This window comes from Gordionus sp. m RMFG-2023, chromosome 2 (assembly GCF_954871325.1).
Source record: "Gordionus sp. m RMFG-2023 chromosome 2, tfGorSpeb1-WG-v2, whole genome shotgun sequence".
In the NCBI taxonomy this organism is placed as follows: Eukaryota; Metazoa; Nematomorpha; class Gordioida; order Chordodea; family Parachordodidae; genus Gordionus; species Gordionus sp. m RMFG-2023.
This window is the reverse complement of record NC_088776.1, coordinates 25989484-26006703: the sequence shown is the minus strand read 5'-3', so window position 1 is coordinate 26006703 and position 17220 is coordinate 25989484. Positions and strand designations below refer to the sequence as shown.

The 17220-nt window shown below is 27.2% G+C and overlaps 1 protein-coding gene across 1 annotated transcript; it reads left to right on the top strand.

The window, feature by feature from the left end:
- Positions 1 to 6793: 6793 nt before the first annotated feature.
- On the top strand, positions 6794 to 16766 carry LOC135923127 (eukaryotic translation initiation factor 6-like). Its single transcript, XM_065457712.1, has 7 exons — positions 6794 to 6928; positions 6968 to 7053; positions 7114 to 7289; positions 11220 to 11330; positions 11370 to 11435; positions 12353 to 12606; positions 16358 to 16766. The coding sequence occupies exons 1-7, from the start codon at positions 6822 to 6824 to the stop codon at positions 16365 to 16367; spliced, it is 810 nt and encodes a 269-aa protein (XP_065313784.1). The 5' UTR covers positions 6794 to 6821; the 3' UTR covers positions 16368 to 16766.
- Positions 16767 to 17220: the final 454 nt, after the last annotated feature.

Genomic DNA, 17220 nt, shown 5'->3' with positions numbered 1-17220 from the left:
TTAAAAATACCAGCAAAAAATATGTTTTGCTTCTTTTTTTACTAAAATAAATAAAATTTTAAGTTTGGGACAAAACAATTAGAATTGAAAAAAATTAAGCTGATTGGTTAAATTCTCTTTTATTAACATATTATGAAATTCAAAATTTGTTACAAAATTAATATTTTAAATTCTCTCGCTTCAAACTTTAGAGGCCATATTGGTCGCCATTTTAGCTTATTTGTCTTTTTGATATTTTTTAATATTCGATATAGTGGACCCAAATCGTTTTTTATAAAATCTAAAAATCATATTATATTCGGATAGCTATTTAGAATTCTAAAAAAATATCCGAGCTAAGATAGAGCCTTTTTGCTAAATATAATAATAGTTATGAACAATTAATTACCAAAATATATTTTATATCGCAATATGATAATTTAAAAAGTTAATCCAATCTCTCAGTCAATATATCTTTCATAATTAAAAATTAATCTTTGCTATTATGCAAATTTTTTAATAAGTTTTTCTGTATTGGGGGCAGCGTCTACATGACAGGATTTTCACTGGATGCAAATCCCCTTAAAAACCTTTGCCTACCCCCCTAAAAAATTCCACCACCTTCGGCGGCAGTGTCTCTTTATTATTATTTTCACCTTTATAATTATATTGATACTCTTTTCAGAGAATTTATAAGGATAACTTAAATTAATCTATCTCTACTACCAACTATCGATATTTTGTGAATATAAAGAATTTATTTTTTAGATAATAAATTGAATTAAAACCTCCATTATTTACAATGAATTAATTAGTATGGCATTATGAGCTTGCTGATTTGGAAAACAATGTGTATGATTGTTTGCAATATATAGATTTGGTCAATAATTGTATTATAATAATTCTATAATAAAAGTATTAATTTTTACAGCAATAAATTGTGTCCTATTTTATCTCAAAATTTAATAACCCCCCAAAATTTTTATCCTACCCCCATTAAAGCAGCCTACCCCCTTCCCCCTCAAAAAAATAAGATGCAAACTCTTCCTACCCTTCCCGCTCATGTAGACGCTGATTGGGGGTTAAATCTCTATGTGTGTTGAGTAGAGCTGGTTCATACAATTTATTTTCTTATGTCGCACATCTGAGATAAGATTTTATTCTCCGTAAAGAAGAAGGTCCTGATTTGTGCATATATTACAGTAATTTTAATATATTTTTAAAACAAATATATATTAATTAAAGTATGCAATGCTTCCATAATGTTTCCTAGAGGATTATCTACTAAAAATAATCGTTCATAACAAGATTTAAATTCTGAAAAATAGGTCTTCAGATACATTTAGTGTTTGCAGTGTTCCGGTAGAACCAACGGTCCAGTTCGGTCTCATTTGACTATTGGGTACGACGGGAAGGTACTGTCCGACAACACGGTCCGATGGTCTGGTCCGACCAAAGACCGATTAAAAAAGATAAAAATTTACCATGAATTGCGACACATAAAACAGGATTTAATGCCTAACACTTTATAATCTCATTCATCGTTTACTTTTTATATTCTTCCGTTTCATTCATTCGTCAAATGATATAATTTAGTAGGTAGTATTATATTTTTTTAGAAATTGAAATCATAGAGAGATAATATTATTGAACCACCACCCTCTGTGAAAGAATAACTATTAATTTGGAAAGTAGTATTAGTAGTGCAAATGGAAAAAATCTATCAAATTCAAATTTATAAGATGTTAAAGTGAGAGCTCAAAATTTTAAATAGATGAATAAAATTTTCATCAAATTAACCCACTTATATATGATTAGGTAAGAACCTATATTAAAAACCCAAGATTAACGAAATATTGTATGGTATTGTGGATGGATAAAAAATGGAGCAATATTTTAATTTTTTAGCAGATAATTAGAATATTTATATATAAATCAGTTTTTATAATCAAATATCTATCACATTATATATATCAAAAAGAAAAACTAATTGTGAATATGCAAATCAAATTGATCTAAATTATATTTAATAAATTTGTAATAGTTTAATATTCTTTTGAAATAATAGGCAGTGGTTTCTAATGTCTGGACACGAACTCCCACAAGGACGCTCTGAACAGTGCGTAAAATTTTAAGATTGTCAAATACAGCGCTGATTCTTCTAATTACATATTCGTACCAATCATTTGCTCCACTTCCCTTTCGCGCCCAGCGAGATCATTTGTCATCAAAATTTTTAATCAATTAATTCTTATATTTAAAGAAACTAATGGTTGGTACTTAAAGATATTAATTTATAAAACAATATTTATTAATAGTATTTTATCCTTAACCTGTCAAAATCATTTATTTATTATATCAAAATGTCAAAATCATTATTTTATTATATCAAAGTACAAGTATTTTTTGTTCATGGAAAATATTCCGGGCGCGAAAGGGTTAAGAACATATGGTGATTTGGCTAAAAAGTTTTTTAAAGACGTTGGCCTCCTAATCAAGAAAATTTCTGGGGAGCCTCGCGATGTCTTTTACTTAAGGAAGAGTATCGCAATTCCCATACTTATGGCTAATTTAATTGTTTGTTTTATCAATTCGATCTCTCCTGATGATTAGAGGAGGGGTTTTTTAAATATATTTGCTGGTTTCGCTTATATTTATTTTGTATTTTACATTATTTTATTATTTATGTTCAATATTGTCCTTTTGTCATTATGATTTTTTCTAACTCGTAATCGTTTACTTAATATGTTTATATTACATATCATATGATAGTTGTACATTTTTAGTGAAATATTATTTTGTTATAATCTATAATTTATAATTATGTGATCTTGATTTAAATTTTATTTAAATAATTAGTTTACAAATAAAATACATTAATAAATTGTATAATATAATAAAAATGATATAATGGTATAAATAAAATATCGGTAATTTACACATTTATTTTTGATAAATTTAATTCAGAATAAAACTTTTATAGCTTAACAAAAAAACATTTTTTTAGAAGGGATCGGACCATACGTACCGGACTGGACCGACAGTTCCACGGTCTGGTCTTACTTGAATTAACGGTCCACGATCTGGTCTTATTTTAGAAAAAAGGATAAGACCGGACGGGACCGGACTGTTGCAAACACTAGATACATTTATATCTAAATAAAATTGAGCTAAATATTTAATTTCTTCAATATCAAGATTTAATATAAATGACTTCTAGGTAATATTAATTGTAAATTAATGTATCCAAAAGTGGAATAAAAACGGCTATTTTATAGTGATCTTCAATTAAATCCACCTTTATATTGGAAAGATTAGTTTTAATAGGTATAGGGGTCGAGGTTTGCAAATCTCAAAATCATTTTTAAAAAACATATAAATCTCATGAAATCTTTAGTCGTTATTATCACTTAGTTTTCTAAGTTATAATAAAATTATATAACGATTCTTAAACGATTCTTATAACCAGAACCAAATCCTTATCATTTTTTGAATTGCATGAAATTTTTGTGTAATTATAATAATATATTTTTTATAAATCAGTCATTATAATTTCTGAAATTATTAATGGGTTTGAGTTATATATTTTTTATAATAAATTACATTTTTTTGTCGATAAATATTCTTATATCGTTCAATGTTTAAGGTTTAAAAAATGTATGAAAATATACTATAAATATTCTTGGGAAAAATATTAACAAACAAGTAAGAAATATTTAAATTATTTTTTACTTTTTGGTAAAATTTAATAGAATTTTACCGATATAAATACTTTCAATTCACAATTGGCTACGCACCTGTCCTACATATTTGAAACTAATAGTTTTGAATATAAAAAAAAAATATTTAAAGAAAAACCATAGATATATTTAAATTAATAAATTTGATATATAAACTATCAAAAATAGTATTAAGTTATGATATTTTCTGATTTACTTGCTACCAATTTCGATTAAGGTTAGTAGAAACCTTATTTGGCGCAATAAGTATCTATTGGATTTTACTTAATGAGGTGAGTTTGATTTCTATTAAAATATAATATTTCTCATAATTTAACATCCTTAACTCTTATTGTAATGCAGCCTAAACTAACCGCTGATTCTTCAAGATATGGGGTCATAGCTTGCAATATTTCTTTAAAACGAATAGATACTTATTGGTGCTCTACAATTCTCCGCAGCCATAAGTATCTATTAGAGTTTGCTAAATGTGGCAGGTTTGCTGTTCAGGTAAGTACGCAGGAATTCACTTTGGGGGGAGGGAATATAATTAATTTATTTTATAATTATTCCAGGAGTTCTTTAAGAATATCTTAAGGAGAAATTTATTAGTTAGTTACTTTAAAATATTGACAATTTCTAATCTACAAATTATGGTATGAATTAATAAAAAATTATTAGATGAGTAATCGTCGTATGAATCACTATAAAATAAATGTCTCGAAAAATAATTCATTCATTACCAAAAAATATAAATTTTTTAAGCGTTTATAAATGTCTCAAAAAATAATTCATTACCAAAAAATATAAATTTTTTAAGCATTTAAAATACGTGTCAGGTCAATTCAGCGAAATAATCTTCTTTGGAATTGAGCTAATTTTTAAATGATTTTATCAGTGCTTGTTTTCAACTCCCTATGTATATTAAGAACAGCTAACACCCATTCAATCTATTTTCAGACGTAGTATTTCTCAGTTGAGCATATTTTTACGGCTGACTAAATATTTTACCTATAAAAAAATAACTCTAGCATGTAGTTTTGGTAATAGATAGCATAAAGGTTTAGACATCTATTAGCGGAATTTTCATGTATAGGCAATATATTTGTGGCTAAAATATCGAGTTAGCCTTTTTTTAAAATAGGCTGAAACCGAGCTATTTGATAGAACTACTTCTCAGATATTTATTCTTGCTAATGAAGAAAATGTTCTTTCAGCAGAAGTAATAAGGGTAAGGTTGCCAAAATAGATGATAATTTTATTTATTAGGAAAATAGTCTAAAATTTATATGAAATCATGAATAGTATCTATAGCAGTATTTTTTGAAACATCATCAACCTTATTTAATTTATAATACCGTGCATTCAGCTAGTAGTGTATCATTGAATACTTTAACATTTTCATTATAAAAATCTGCCAAATATTAAAATTTTTTCTCTCTCAAAATTTGAATTAAGGAATTCTGCGGAAATAATATTTGCAGATTTGTAAATGCTGCATGTTAAATCAAAAACATTTCATTCATTTGAAATATGAAAGTATCCAAGAGGGAAATAAATAAATTTTTTTTTAGTTTTCATCAACTGATGGGCTTGCCTTGTTGCGAGTCGAGGTAGATAAATATTAAATTCATAGGGCTTTGCGTTTCCCAACTTATAATTTATGAAATCCGAAAAAGGTAGATAAATATAATACTAAGGAAATTTTGAAATCGATTAATGTATTTATTTCTGTTGTGATAATTGTAAATTATAATATATATGTAGGAATCAATAATATTTTCACAGATATCTGAATTCTTTGGCTCTGGGATGGGGGAGGGATTTGACCTTCTGCTATTCCCCCACTGAGTACGAGCATGTTGGATAATAAAATATATTAACATTCCTAATTTAATATTTTAGATTGCATTAAATTTAACCCTAGTCTACATCTAGCCTTAGCATGAACCAATCTAGGAGTTACATCATGAGTGGGAATTAATTTTAAATTTCTAGCCATGACATGCTTCCCAAAATTACAAAAGAAAGTTAAATAGTTTTTTACAGTAAAATATTTTTCACTATTTCATCTATAAATCTAATTGATAACCCCCCCCCCCCCCACCCCAAATATATTTATTATATCTTAAACCCACCCGCTACCTACCCTCCCCATATGTGTATTATGAATCATAAAAGGACCGTGATCGCTAATCTTTTTTTAGAAAATTTTTGGATCCTGGATTTTCATTCATATTTTTAAAAAAATCGTGATCGTGATTTGATCCTTTTGAAAGAATCGATTAACAAGCCTAACCTTAATTCATCATTAACGTCTAATTGTACTTATATTTTCGTATTAGTAATGATATATAGCGTTGGTTGTTTACCAATTTGTTAATTAAATACTAAATTTCCCTAAAATGCAATAGGATCCACCTTTTTTAAATATCATAGAATAATGCGGTCGTCTCCGATATTCCATAAAACATTGCCCATAACAGGGAATACCTAGTTGACTTCGAAAAAAAATCGGGCCCTAATCTCATAACCAGAAAAATTAGTGTCACATCACTCACATTTTAAGTTACCGGCTCTACTAGAAGGCAACAAATTTTTCTGTATTAATTTTAATAAAAGATATGAAACCAAAAATGTTCAACCCTAAACATCATTATCCTTCTCGTAACCTGTATTTTATTTATTTATCAGTTTATTTTGTAATTTAATCATTCAAATTTACTTGTTATATAAGACTGTAAATTTTATAAAAAAAGTAACATAATGTTATTCCAAGAAGGAAATCATTTAATTGAAAAATCTATGATGATATTTGTACAATTGCCTAATACGCTATTAAACCTTATATAAACTGTTTAAACTAAATAAAAATATTTTAATTCATAATAATTTAAGAATGTTATTTTATTCCATAAGTATATGTTACAATGTTTTTTAAGATGGTTTAAGAGAATTGTTTTTTGAATGGCTTAAAAAATAATATTTCAAATGGAAATAAATAATTGTTTGATCTTAGATTATTTAAATTTGCGTTAATATTTTATAAAATAAAGATTTATACCATTACATAAATGAAAATAATAAATTTACATTCCTAGTGCGAGATCACAAATTTATGCTATGGCTCTGCGAGTTCAATTTGAAGGCAACAATGAGATCGGAGTATTCTCTAAGCTCACAAATACCTATTGCTTAGTTGCTATAGGTGGCTGTGAAAACTTTTATAGGTATATAATAATAATAATCCATTTTTAATTTTTTCTTAGTGTTTTTGAAACCGAGTTATCAGAAATTATACCAGTAATTCATACTTCAATTGCTGGTTGTAGAATTATAGGTAGATTATGTGTTGGTAAGTTTTATATTATACCTTGGATCGAAATATATATTACAATCATTTTTTATTATTAAGGTAATCGATTTGGTTTATTAGTACCTCATTCCACAACTGATCAAGAATTACAACATTTAAGAAATTGTCTACCAGATGGTGTAAAAATAGAAAGAGTTGAAGAAAAACTTTCAGCCCTTGGTAATGTTATTGCTTGCAATGATTATGTTGCTCTCACACATCCTGATTTGGATAAGGTTTAAATAGTCATATTAATACAAAAATTTACTTACCAGATTTTTTTACATTAAAATATAATTTTTTAAAAAACTGAAGTTTAATTGAATGAATTATAACAATTTTCCTGGCCATCATTTACCCTCATATGTTGTAGTAACTTATTTTCTTGCATGATCATAATGCTAATTTTTTGACAAAATTTTAAAGGTAAAAAGAATTAAAATTTCTTTATTTTAATATTGGGTTATAAATTTATTATTTAATAATAAAATATGAGACAATATGTTGGCATCATTGATTCAGCACTTTGGGTGCCAGCCCAAACTATAACTTATATCAGGTTTTACAGCCTGGCCTTTAATTATATTTACCCATATTTTGAACAAGTAGTCTATCGTGATTTTTTTTAAAGGAAAACAACATAAATCTGCCTAATCATCTCATTTAGAAATATTTTTAAAATTTTGCCCCTGCTAAAAATATTTAAATTTATATATTTTGGGTTGAGGTGCATCAACCTTTAAAGCACATTGCAAATATATTTCATAAGATATCAAGCATAACAAAAGAGGGGCATTCCCTCATTTGGAAATTTGTCTATCTTCATACATATACCCTACACCCCCCCCTCTTGACCAAAAAATAAATGATGGAAAAAGATTCTCCTTTTGGAAATTTGTATAAAAATTTATACCCTAAACTCTCCCCTTCCTACTTTACCAAAAAATAAATAATGGAAAAAGATTCACGCAATAATTTTTTTTTAAAATTATTAGCTAAACCCCCCTCCCTTTTGAGAAGAAAATAATTGAGGTTTCTGTCTGCTTACCCGCAAAAATGTATACAATATATTATAAACAATGATTTGAAAGAAAAGTAGGTAAAAATTAATAACTTTTTAAAATAATGATTAGAATTCAAAATTTTTAGAAAAAACACCACATTGAATTGACAACCTTGTAGTGCTTAACCAGATGTTAATACAACTGCACTACAAACAAGTAAAAATAAACTTGTTCAACATAATTGACAAAAATGAACAAAACTTCATGAATTAAATTTAAAAAAATTTTCATTTAATATAAATAAATGCCTTATATTTTTAACACAATATATATATATATATACTTTAAATTGTGTTTGCAATTAAAATATAAAATTCTTGATAAAAACCTTAAAATAATAGAAATTCTGATTAGACTAGAATATAGAATCATGAGACTAGAGTTTTATAGAATCATGCTAGAAATAAAATTCTAAAAGATATTAACTATTTTATATATATCAGAGACCTGCAGGCCCAGTCTGGGTACACAGGCTGGGCCATATTTTCTTGGACAGGTCTAAATTTAATTAAAAAAATACCTGGGCTGTGCTGTATATTTTAAATGTAATATTTGAAAAAAAATTTTTGAAAAAAATCTGGGCTGCATTGGCCCAAAAATTTTTTTTAAGGCTGTATCTTTAATATCAAATGTGTAAATAAATAAATTTATTAATTTTGAAGAAAAAAAATAACGTTATTTTTAATGTAAAAATAAAATAGTGTTCTAAATCATTTCTCATCATTTACAAAAATTGATATTTTTTTAAAAATGATAGAAATAAATAAATTTTAATAAAATTTTCCTTTAAAATTTATAAATTTGTATAATTTTTATAAAAAAAATTGTAAGTAATATTAAAGTATTTGGTGGCATTGTTATTTTTCGTATGTTATGATCGTTTTTTGGTTATGTTTTTTTTGTTTTTCTTTATTTTAATTTTTACAAAACTTAAAAGTTAATGGAAAATTTCGGACATGTTTCATAATTTTATTAATTCGCGAAATTATAAAATTTGAGATTATTTTTCAATATATTTAAGACGCATGTTTAAAAGAATTTTTTTTAAAAACAAATCCTGTGGGCCATGCAAATGGTACCTCTGTATATTTATTTAACTTTAAATTATTTTTTAAGCACATCTTTTTAAATTTAAAAATTTGGTTACAGGAAATGTATTATATCATGTTTGGAATACTTACTCTATCAATTTCAGACAATTTTTCCAGGAAATTTAATTTATATTCGTTTTTTCATAGATCTTTTATATAAATTATTAATGGCAAAATTGTCTACAATGAAAGGTATTCTTAACATGCTGGAATACATTTCTGGTAAAATCAGATTTATAAAAAAACGCTCTCAAAAATTATTTAAAGTTGAAAATTACACTACTATAATTTAAAAAAGATTCTTAAAATAAAATGAATAATTTTTTAAAAAAAACGTTTTCTTTTTTATACTGTTAACAAATTGTGCATTTGATTCAGAAGAAAAAAACAACTTTTGGCCCATTTCAAATTTATTATTTTAGATTCAACCACATCATCAAAATAGAACAATTTGAGCATATTTATTTTAAAATTTGCAGTTGTTAAAGTAGCTCGTTACAAGTAGGACGCTACTTAGCTCCCTATCTTTTTTTAGCTATAGCTAATAGCGCGTTACTTTTCCCCAATTATTGCGCACTCCATTTTTTGAAAGTAGCTAAGTAGCACGCTACATAGCTACCTTTTTAAAATATAATTAATGTAAAACTATAAACATGAAAATTTAAATATAATATAATTTTTAATTTATTACTGACATTTATATTTTCAATTTGTATTATAAACCGAAATCATGTGTAAATTATTTAAAATATCATCGCAAATGGATATCCAAATCGATGTAAGTGAGTCAGACAATTATGATATTAATGAAATGGAAGCCTGGCAGAAAATATGATAACAATAATACAAATTTTCCATTTCCAAAATTTGAAAATATTTTCAAATTAATGCAAAGACACAAGGTGGAAATTTATTTGTTCAAACTATAAAAAAAATATATCCTCAAATGTAGCAATAATCTCAAAAAACACCTAAAGGTAATTGTCATTTTTAAATTCTAATAATATTTTTATTTTGAAAATATTCATGCCAACAGTTTTAATGAGATAGAAAAACATCTTAATTGTTTTTTTTATAGGTGATACTACATTCAAAAAGACCAATTCATGCTATATTGATTATTACTAAATATTGCACATGCCAATATTTCTCAGAAAATGGCTGATAAAGTTATTGTCGATTTTATAATTGATATAGTTCCGCAAATGTCATTGGTTGATAATCCATCATTTACCATGATGATTTAAACTATCCTCTGGTACAACATTTTTGTTGCCAGACACTACTGATTGAGATAGCTGACAAAGATGTCCTAGTTAGAACCATAAAAACGACTTCCATTGATAATATTTTTGAAATAAAGGATACTAATAGAAAAGAAAATTCTCTAGACACGCTTTTTAAATCCAAAAATACAAATAAGTATTTTATTTTTCTTATATTAAAATATTATACTGCCTTGCGCTCAAGTACTACTGTTAAGGGATTATTTAGTAAGACGAAACTTATACTTTCTGATTGTTCTAGATTTAGGATTATAGTATAGAAATGATTTTATTATTAAAATGTAACAAAATAAATAAAAATAGAATATTACCATATAGTTATTTTTAATACATAACTTGTCTTTTTACATAAATTTTTTTATAATCAAAACTAACTATATTTAAATATTTATAAATGTTGATTTTTATGTATTATATATGCAATTACATTATAAACAAAAAATAAAACAAATATTATATATGCAATTACATTATAAGCGAAAAATAAAACAAATTTTTTTATAGAGCTAATAGTACGTTACTTTTTTTGATGGGTTTTTGACAAGCGATAGCATACTACTTTTAAAAGTAGGTTTTAACAACTCTGGAAATTTGAGGTCGATTTTTTTTATTATAACATTCTTATTTTTAAATTTTATAAGGGTTAATTATTATTTTGGGTGGTATTGGTTAAAATTGTAAATATCACAGTACATCTCTGTTTTTATATTAATTACAATTTAAAGGAAACCGAGGAGATATTAGAAGATGTTTTACAAGTTGAAGTATTCAGGCAGTCAATTGCTGATCAAGTTTTAGTAGGCTCATATTGCACCTTTACAAATCAAGGAGGATTGGTACCATATTTTACCTTATAAGTTATAAATTTTATATAGGTTCACCCAAGAGTTAGTTTGGAAGATCAGAATGAATTAGCTTCTTTGTTACAAATACCAATAGTAGTAAATAAATAATTTATATATTATGTATAATCATTTTTAAATTAAAGTTTTATTTATCTTTACATACTAACTTTGGCAAATTTTTAAATATATTCCTAAAAATAACCTTTATTTGTCTTAACATTGCCTATTTCTAGATGTGAGATAATTTTATATCACACTATATCATAGAGATGTAAAGCCCGACCCATCTCATTTTGGCCCGTTAAGTATTTTAGCATAAGTTACCTGATCTGACTGGTTACATTTTTTTCCCTAGTCCATAATTTTAAAATTTTCCCGGTTCAGCCTGGCGCGTTTGAATTTAATAAACAATTTCAGGCCTGGCTCGTCAATTTTACAAAAAGCCCACCTCAGCCCGTTAAAAATTTTGTAAGATTTTTTTTGGTAATAACACTAATTTTTTCCCATTGTCAATTAAGACTTTTGTAGATTTATTTGTATAACAACCTTTTTATAGATCAACTATGTTTAATTTCTATATTGTGTATTTGTAGTTGGATCATATCACAAATAACAAATTTACTATATTATTTATGGACTTAGTATTTTAGTTAGAAAGCTCTTAAAATATAAAGAAATAAGCATATTGTAATTTATTTTCAAATAGAATTAACCAAAATCAAAATATTAGTTTAAAATTCAAAAAAATATATCAAAGTTTTAATGCCCTGGTTAGCCTATTAATATTTTACGAAAAATTTTAAAGATCCTGCCTGATTTTTTATTTATAAATTGTCCAGCCTGAAATTTTTTCTAATATTTAACCTGGCCCATTATAATTTTTTTTAAAAAATTTTTGGCCCACGGATCAGGCTTTTTGACCAGCCAGGGTGGACTTTACAGATCTCTACTATACCTTTTCATATTTTTATTATAAATATTTATTTAAAACAAAGTTTCCTAAAATTTTATAGGCAGGTACAGTTAACCGTGGTTCAAACATAATAGCTGGTGGACTAGTAGTGAATGACTGGGCAGCATTTTGTGGAAATAACACTACAAGCACCGAGATATCAGTCCTAGAAACTATTTTTAAACTTAATAGATCATCAGCCTCTACCTTTCCTCATCTCAAAGATCATAAGATGGACATGGATGGGAATGATAATAAGATTGAAATGGTGCAAGAGGGATTAGACCCCAAACTAAAAGATGCATTAATTGAAAGGTACAGTTTTTCATTTCATAAACTGTTATTTAGGGCTGTGCCAATATTAAGATCGGATTGGCGTTTCAAAAAATTAACCAGGTAGATATTTCTCGAAAACCGATCCTTTATTATCATTGTTTGCTCTTTTATAATTAGGGTATTGGGAATATTAAATATATAAGGATCGGAATCTTAACTTTAAATCATTTACTGAAGTCCATTTTTTAAAATTTGATTTGGTATTTCAGCGCTAGTAGAATACCTTCCCTCTGATTTTCGCCTCCAGATGAATAGGCTGCTATAACACGTTTAAATATTTTTATCATTCATTAAAAATCCAATTACTTACTTGCTGACAAACGTGTCTCTTTGGTCCATCATTGTCTAGATGTGCAGGATCCATATTACAAACAATACCTCTCATAGTTTTCCACCTTCACATTACACATACCCTCAAACATGTAACAAGCAATTATAACACCAATTTAATAATTTATAATCTTATATACATAATTTTGCTAAGAAATTTTTATTTTCATAACAAAAATATTCTTATAATAAAAATATGTTAAATATAAAAAAATAATAAAATAATGTCAACAATTTGTAACATTTGTGCAAAATTAATAAAAGTGACAAAGGCCAATCTTTTACACAAACATAGTTACAAAAGGACAAGTCCATCCTCTTAAAAATCTCCAACCGATAAAATTATAACAATATTCAAACCCTTATTAAATATTATTAAGCCTCATCCTCCCCCTATTAACACAGATTTTCTTGAAAGATTTTTTGAATGGAAATAAGGACCCACTTTAACACATCTACCAAATAAATCTAGAAACCTAATTTCAAATTTTGTTACAAAACTTATCACAAAAGTAAATGATAATAAATTGCTTAAAATCATGGGAAGACTTATTAACCTTCTCTCACAAATGTCTTATACATCCCGCTAACAAAGAGACCCCTTTACATGAACAAATAAAATCACACATAGATAATTTTGACACTATTAAAATGATTTACTCATAATGTTAAAAAGCAAATAGATGATATAACACACAAATGCAAAATAATATCAAATAAAATAGATCAAGGTGACATAGGTGGTGCAATTAAACTTATATCCTCAGATAACCGTCTTTCTCCTATTAATGAAGAAACATTACAACTATTGAAACAACTATATCCCGAGGCTTCCACAGATAATCTACCCATCCCTCCAATCCACCAGACTAATTTTTACCAGTGACGAAATAGTCAATGCTATCAATTCTTTCAACAAAAATTCAGCACGTGGTCTTGATGGTTTCAGACCCTCCTATTTTCAATACTTAATAAATTCAAAAAATCCTTCCCATAGTTCTGTCATCAAGGTTTAAACTGTAATAGCATAATTAATAATGATATCCCAATACAAGCTCACCAAATCATTTTTGGTGCACGTCTAATTGCTTTATCCAAGATGGTGGTACCCGTTTCATTGCAGTAGGCTCCTTTTTCAGAAGAATAATAGCCAAAATCATAATCGAACGCATCAAACATGATGCTGTCAACATTTTAAACTCTTATCAACTAGGTTTTGGGATCAAGCGAAATAGCAGCTCATACCTTAAGAATATACTTAGAAAACCCGCCATCAGACTTTGTAATATGTAAACTAGATTTCAAAAATGCCTTCATAGCCTACATCGTACCTCTTTTTTAAAATTCTTCTATGAAATTTTGCCCTATTACTCTAAATTCATTGAATCCTCGTATGGCTTTCAGACGCCTGACATATGGATCTTTTCAGATTTTATCCCAAGAAAGCATCCAACAAGGGGATCCATTAGTACCTCTTCTTTTTTGTTTTGGAATCCATCATCTCATCTACCAAATCAAACAAAATTTTGACCTAGATCTTAATCTATGGTATTTAGACGATGGGACCATCTGTGGCCCCTCAGCTAATCTACTTAGCGTCTTAAAACACCTGGAAATCAATTCCCAAGCTATCGGCCTGGTACTCAACATAAATAAAACAGAATTATGTTTTTTAAACAATAAGCTACAAAAGTTGGATGGCTACAAAATCATTGTTCCCGATAGTTTAACCCTACTAGGGTCCCCATTAGCTAATGCTACCAAGTCAGAAGATTTCCATCATAACATTTTAAAATTACAGCATGGAGCACATACTATGTCACCTACCGGCATGCCAAAGTTTATTTTTAATACGCAAATGCCTTTATATAGCTAAATTTTTGCACATTTTCCAATCATCATCTTTTTTCAAAAACAACGAATTCATATCTATAATTCAGGATAAATTTAAAATATTTCTATAAAAAATTTTTAACATAAATTTAAACTCATTCAATTGGTCACTTGCTCAGCTACCTTCTAAACTAGGTAGTTAAGATTTTTTGCCACTCAATCTTTTATCCTTATCATCATTCATATCATCTAGATTATCAAACAATTCTATGATTTCTGGCTTCATATGCCCTACCGATCGTTTATTAGATGACGCTATTGACAAATGAAAGGCAAATATACCCATTAACACTGACTTACCATCAATCATCCCACAAAAAATTTTTCACACCTTCTCGAAATACCAAACAGATATATCAGTCAATCCACCTTTAGATTGCATTCAACTCCTTCAATTATCTGGCAGACTTGGTGGTCATGAATGGTTAGAATCACCCCCTAGTCGTAACCTTGGTAATATCTTATCAGATGAACAACTGAGAGTAACATTGGTTTACGTCTAGGTTGTGACATCGTACAGCCTCATGCTTGCATCAGATGCAAATCACCCGTCGATTCAAAGGGTAGGCATGGCCTTAATTGTATATTTAGTCAAGGGCGACACCAACGCCACACAGCAGGAAACAATGTAATAAATATTCTCAACAATCTTGATCCATCAAACTTATCTCAAGTAGATGGCTAAGGACCTGATGGTATGACAACCATACCTTGGGCCCTCAGTAAATCACTTATATGGGATTACACATGTGTCTCGTCATTCCCCTCAAACATAAATATCAATCTAATAATACAGGCAGAAATTAAAAAGACCAACAAATATAAAATTTTAAAAACTTCATATTCATTCCAGTAGTGACCTCTACGAACGGTATTTTTCGCCATCAACATTTAAGTTTTTTAAAAATCGGGAAATAAAATACGACTTTTCACAAATGAACCCAGAGAATTTCTTTTTATTCGCCAAAATATCAAATAGAAATATTTAGACACAATTATGGTTCCTTTTGGGGACTCAATTATAGAATTTTATTTTTAATTATATAATTATAAATTTAGAAATGATAATTTTTAACAAAAATAAAATAAAATAATTAGATGATTAACTTTGTGGGAAATAAAACAAAATACACTTAATTATTCGTGATAATGCCCCGAATATCACCTTGGTTATGAGAATAGGAAAATTTCAAAGTGGTTCTTGATTTACAGATAGTTTACAGTTAGATAATTTTTTGCATTTTTTAAATATTGGTTCAAAGATAGATGGTAAAAAAATTTAACTAAATAATTGGATAGGTCAAATATTGTAAATCGGTACAGCCCTAATTTTAGTTTCCAAAGGTATTTTTATGAAAAGTTAAATTTATTCAAAATATTTTTTTATATTGTAGTTTTGTCGATATTTAACTAATTTTATTTGCAATTTTCCAAAAGGCTCTATACTGTATTAAATTAATTTTCAAAAACTTTTTTTAATTATAAAAATATTTATATTAACATAAAGCTTGGCGTGAAATGACTAAACAAGAAGAGAAAATTTTTTTTATATTATAAATCTTATAAAATATTTTACATTTAATTATTATCAACAATATGTTTTATTAAAATTTAATGTTACTAAGATTTAATATATAACTGTAATGAGTTATTATTAATTTTTAGCATTGAAAATTTTAAATGAATTATTTATCTGTCATTTTGGATATATTCCCAATATAGAGGCTGTCAATTGTCCCATTGAGATGTTTCATATATAAGGTAGAGATCTGCAAAGTTAGGCCCGGCCCGAACGGGCTGGGCTCGGGCCTAATTATATTTAAAATAATCGGGTTCGGGCCGGGCCTATTATTTTTATAAAAAAATCGGGCCGGGTCGGGTCGGACCTTGGAAATTTTTTTAAATATATCTAAATTTATCAATTTTATATTGAATTTTTTATGTAAAATAAAAATTTTTATTGAAACTAAACGCCATATGTCTTTTATTCTGAGTTATTATTAAAATTGATTTCTATATTTAAATAAATTCGGGCCGGGCCGGTTAATTTTTTTAAAAAATTTTTGGATTTGGGCTGAGCCGGCAAAACTATTTTAAAAAATTTCGGGTTCGGGTCGGGCCGGCAAAACCATTTTAAAAAAATTTCGGACCTGGCCGGGCTTGAAAAATTAGGCCCGATGCAGATCACTAATTTAAGGTATAGTGTCCTTGTGTTTCATTTTATATGTAGTTTCTCATTGATATAATAGTCTTTTATATAAGATCTTTTTTATATGATTTTGCAAAATATCTAAATTTAAGAAAAAATGATAAATAATATATATAGCTTGAGAATGAAATATTTCGATATGCTGATTTGATTTATATCAT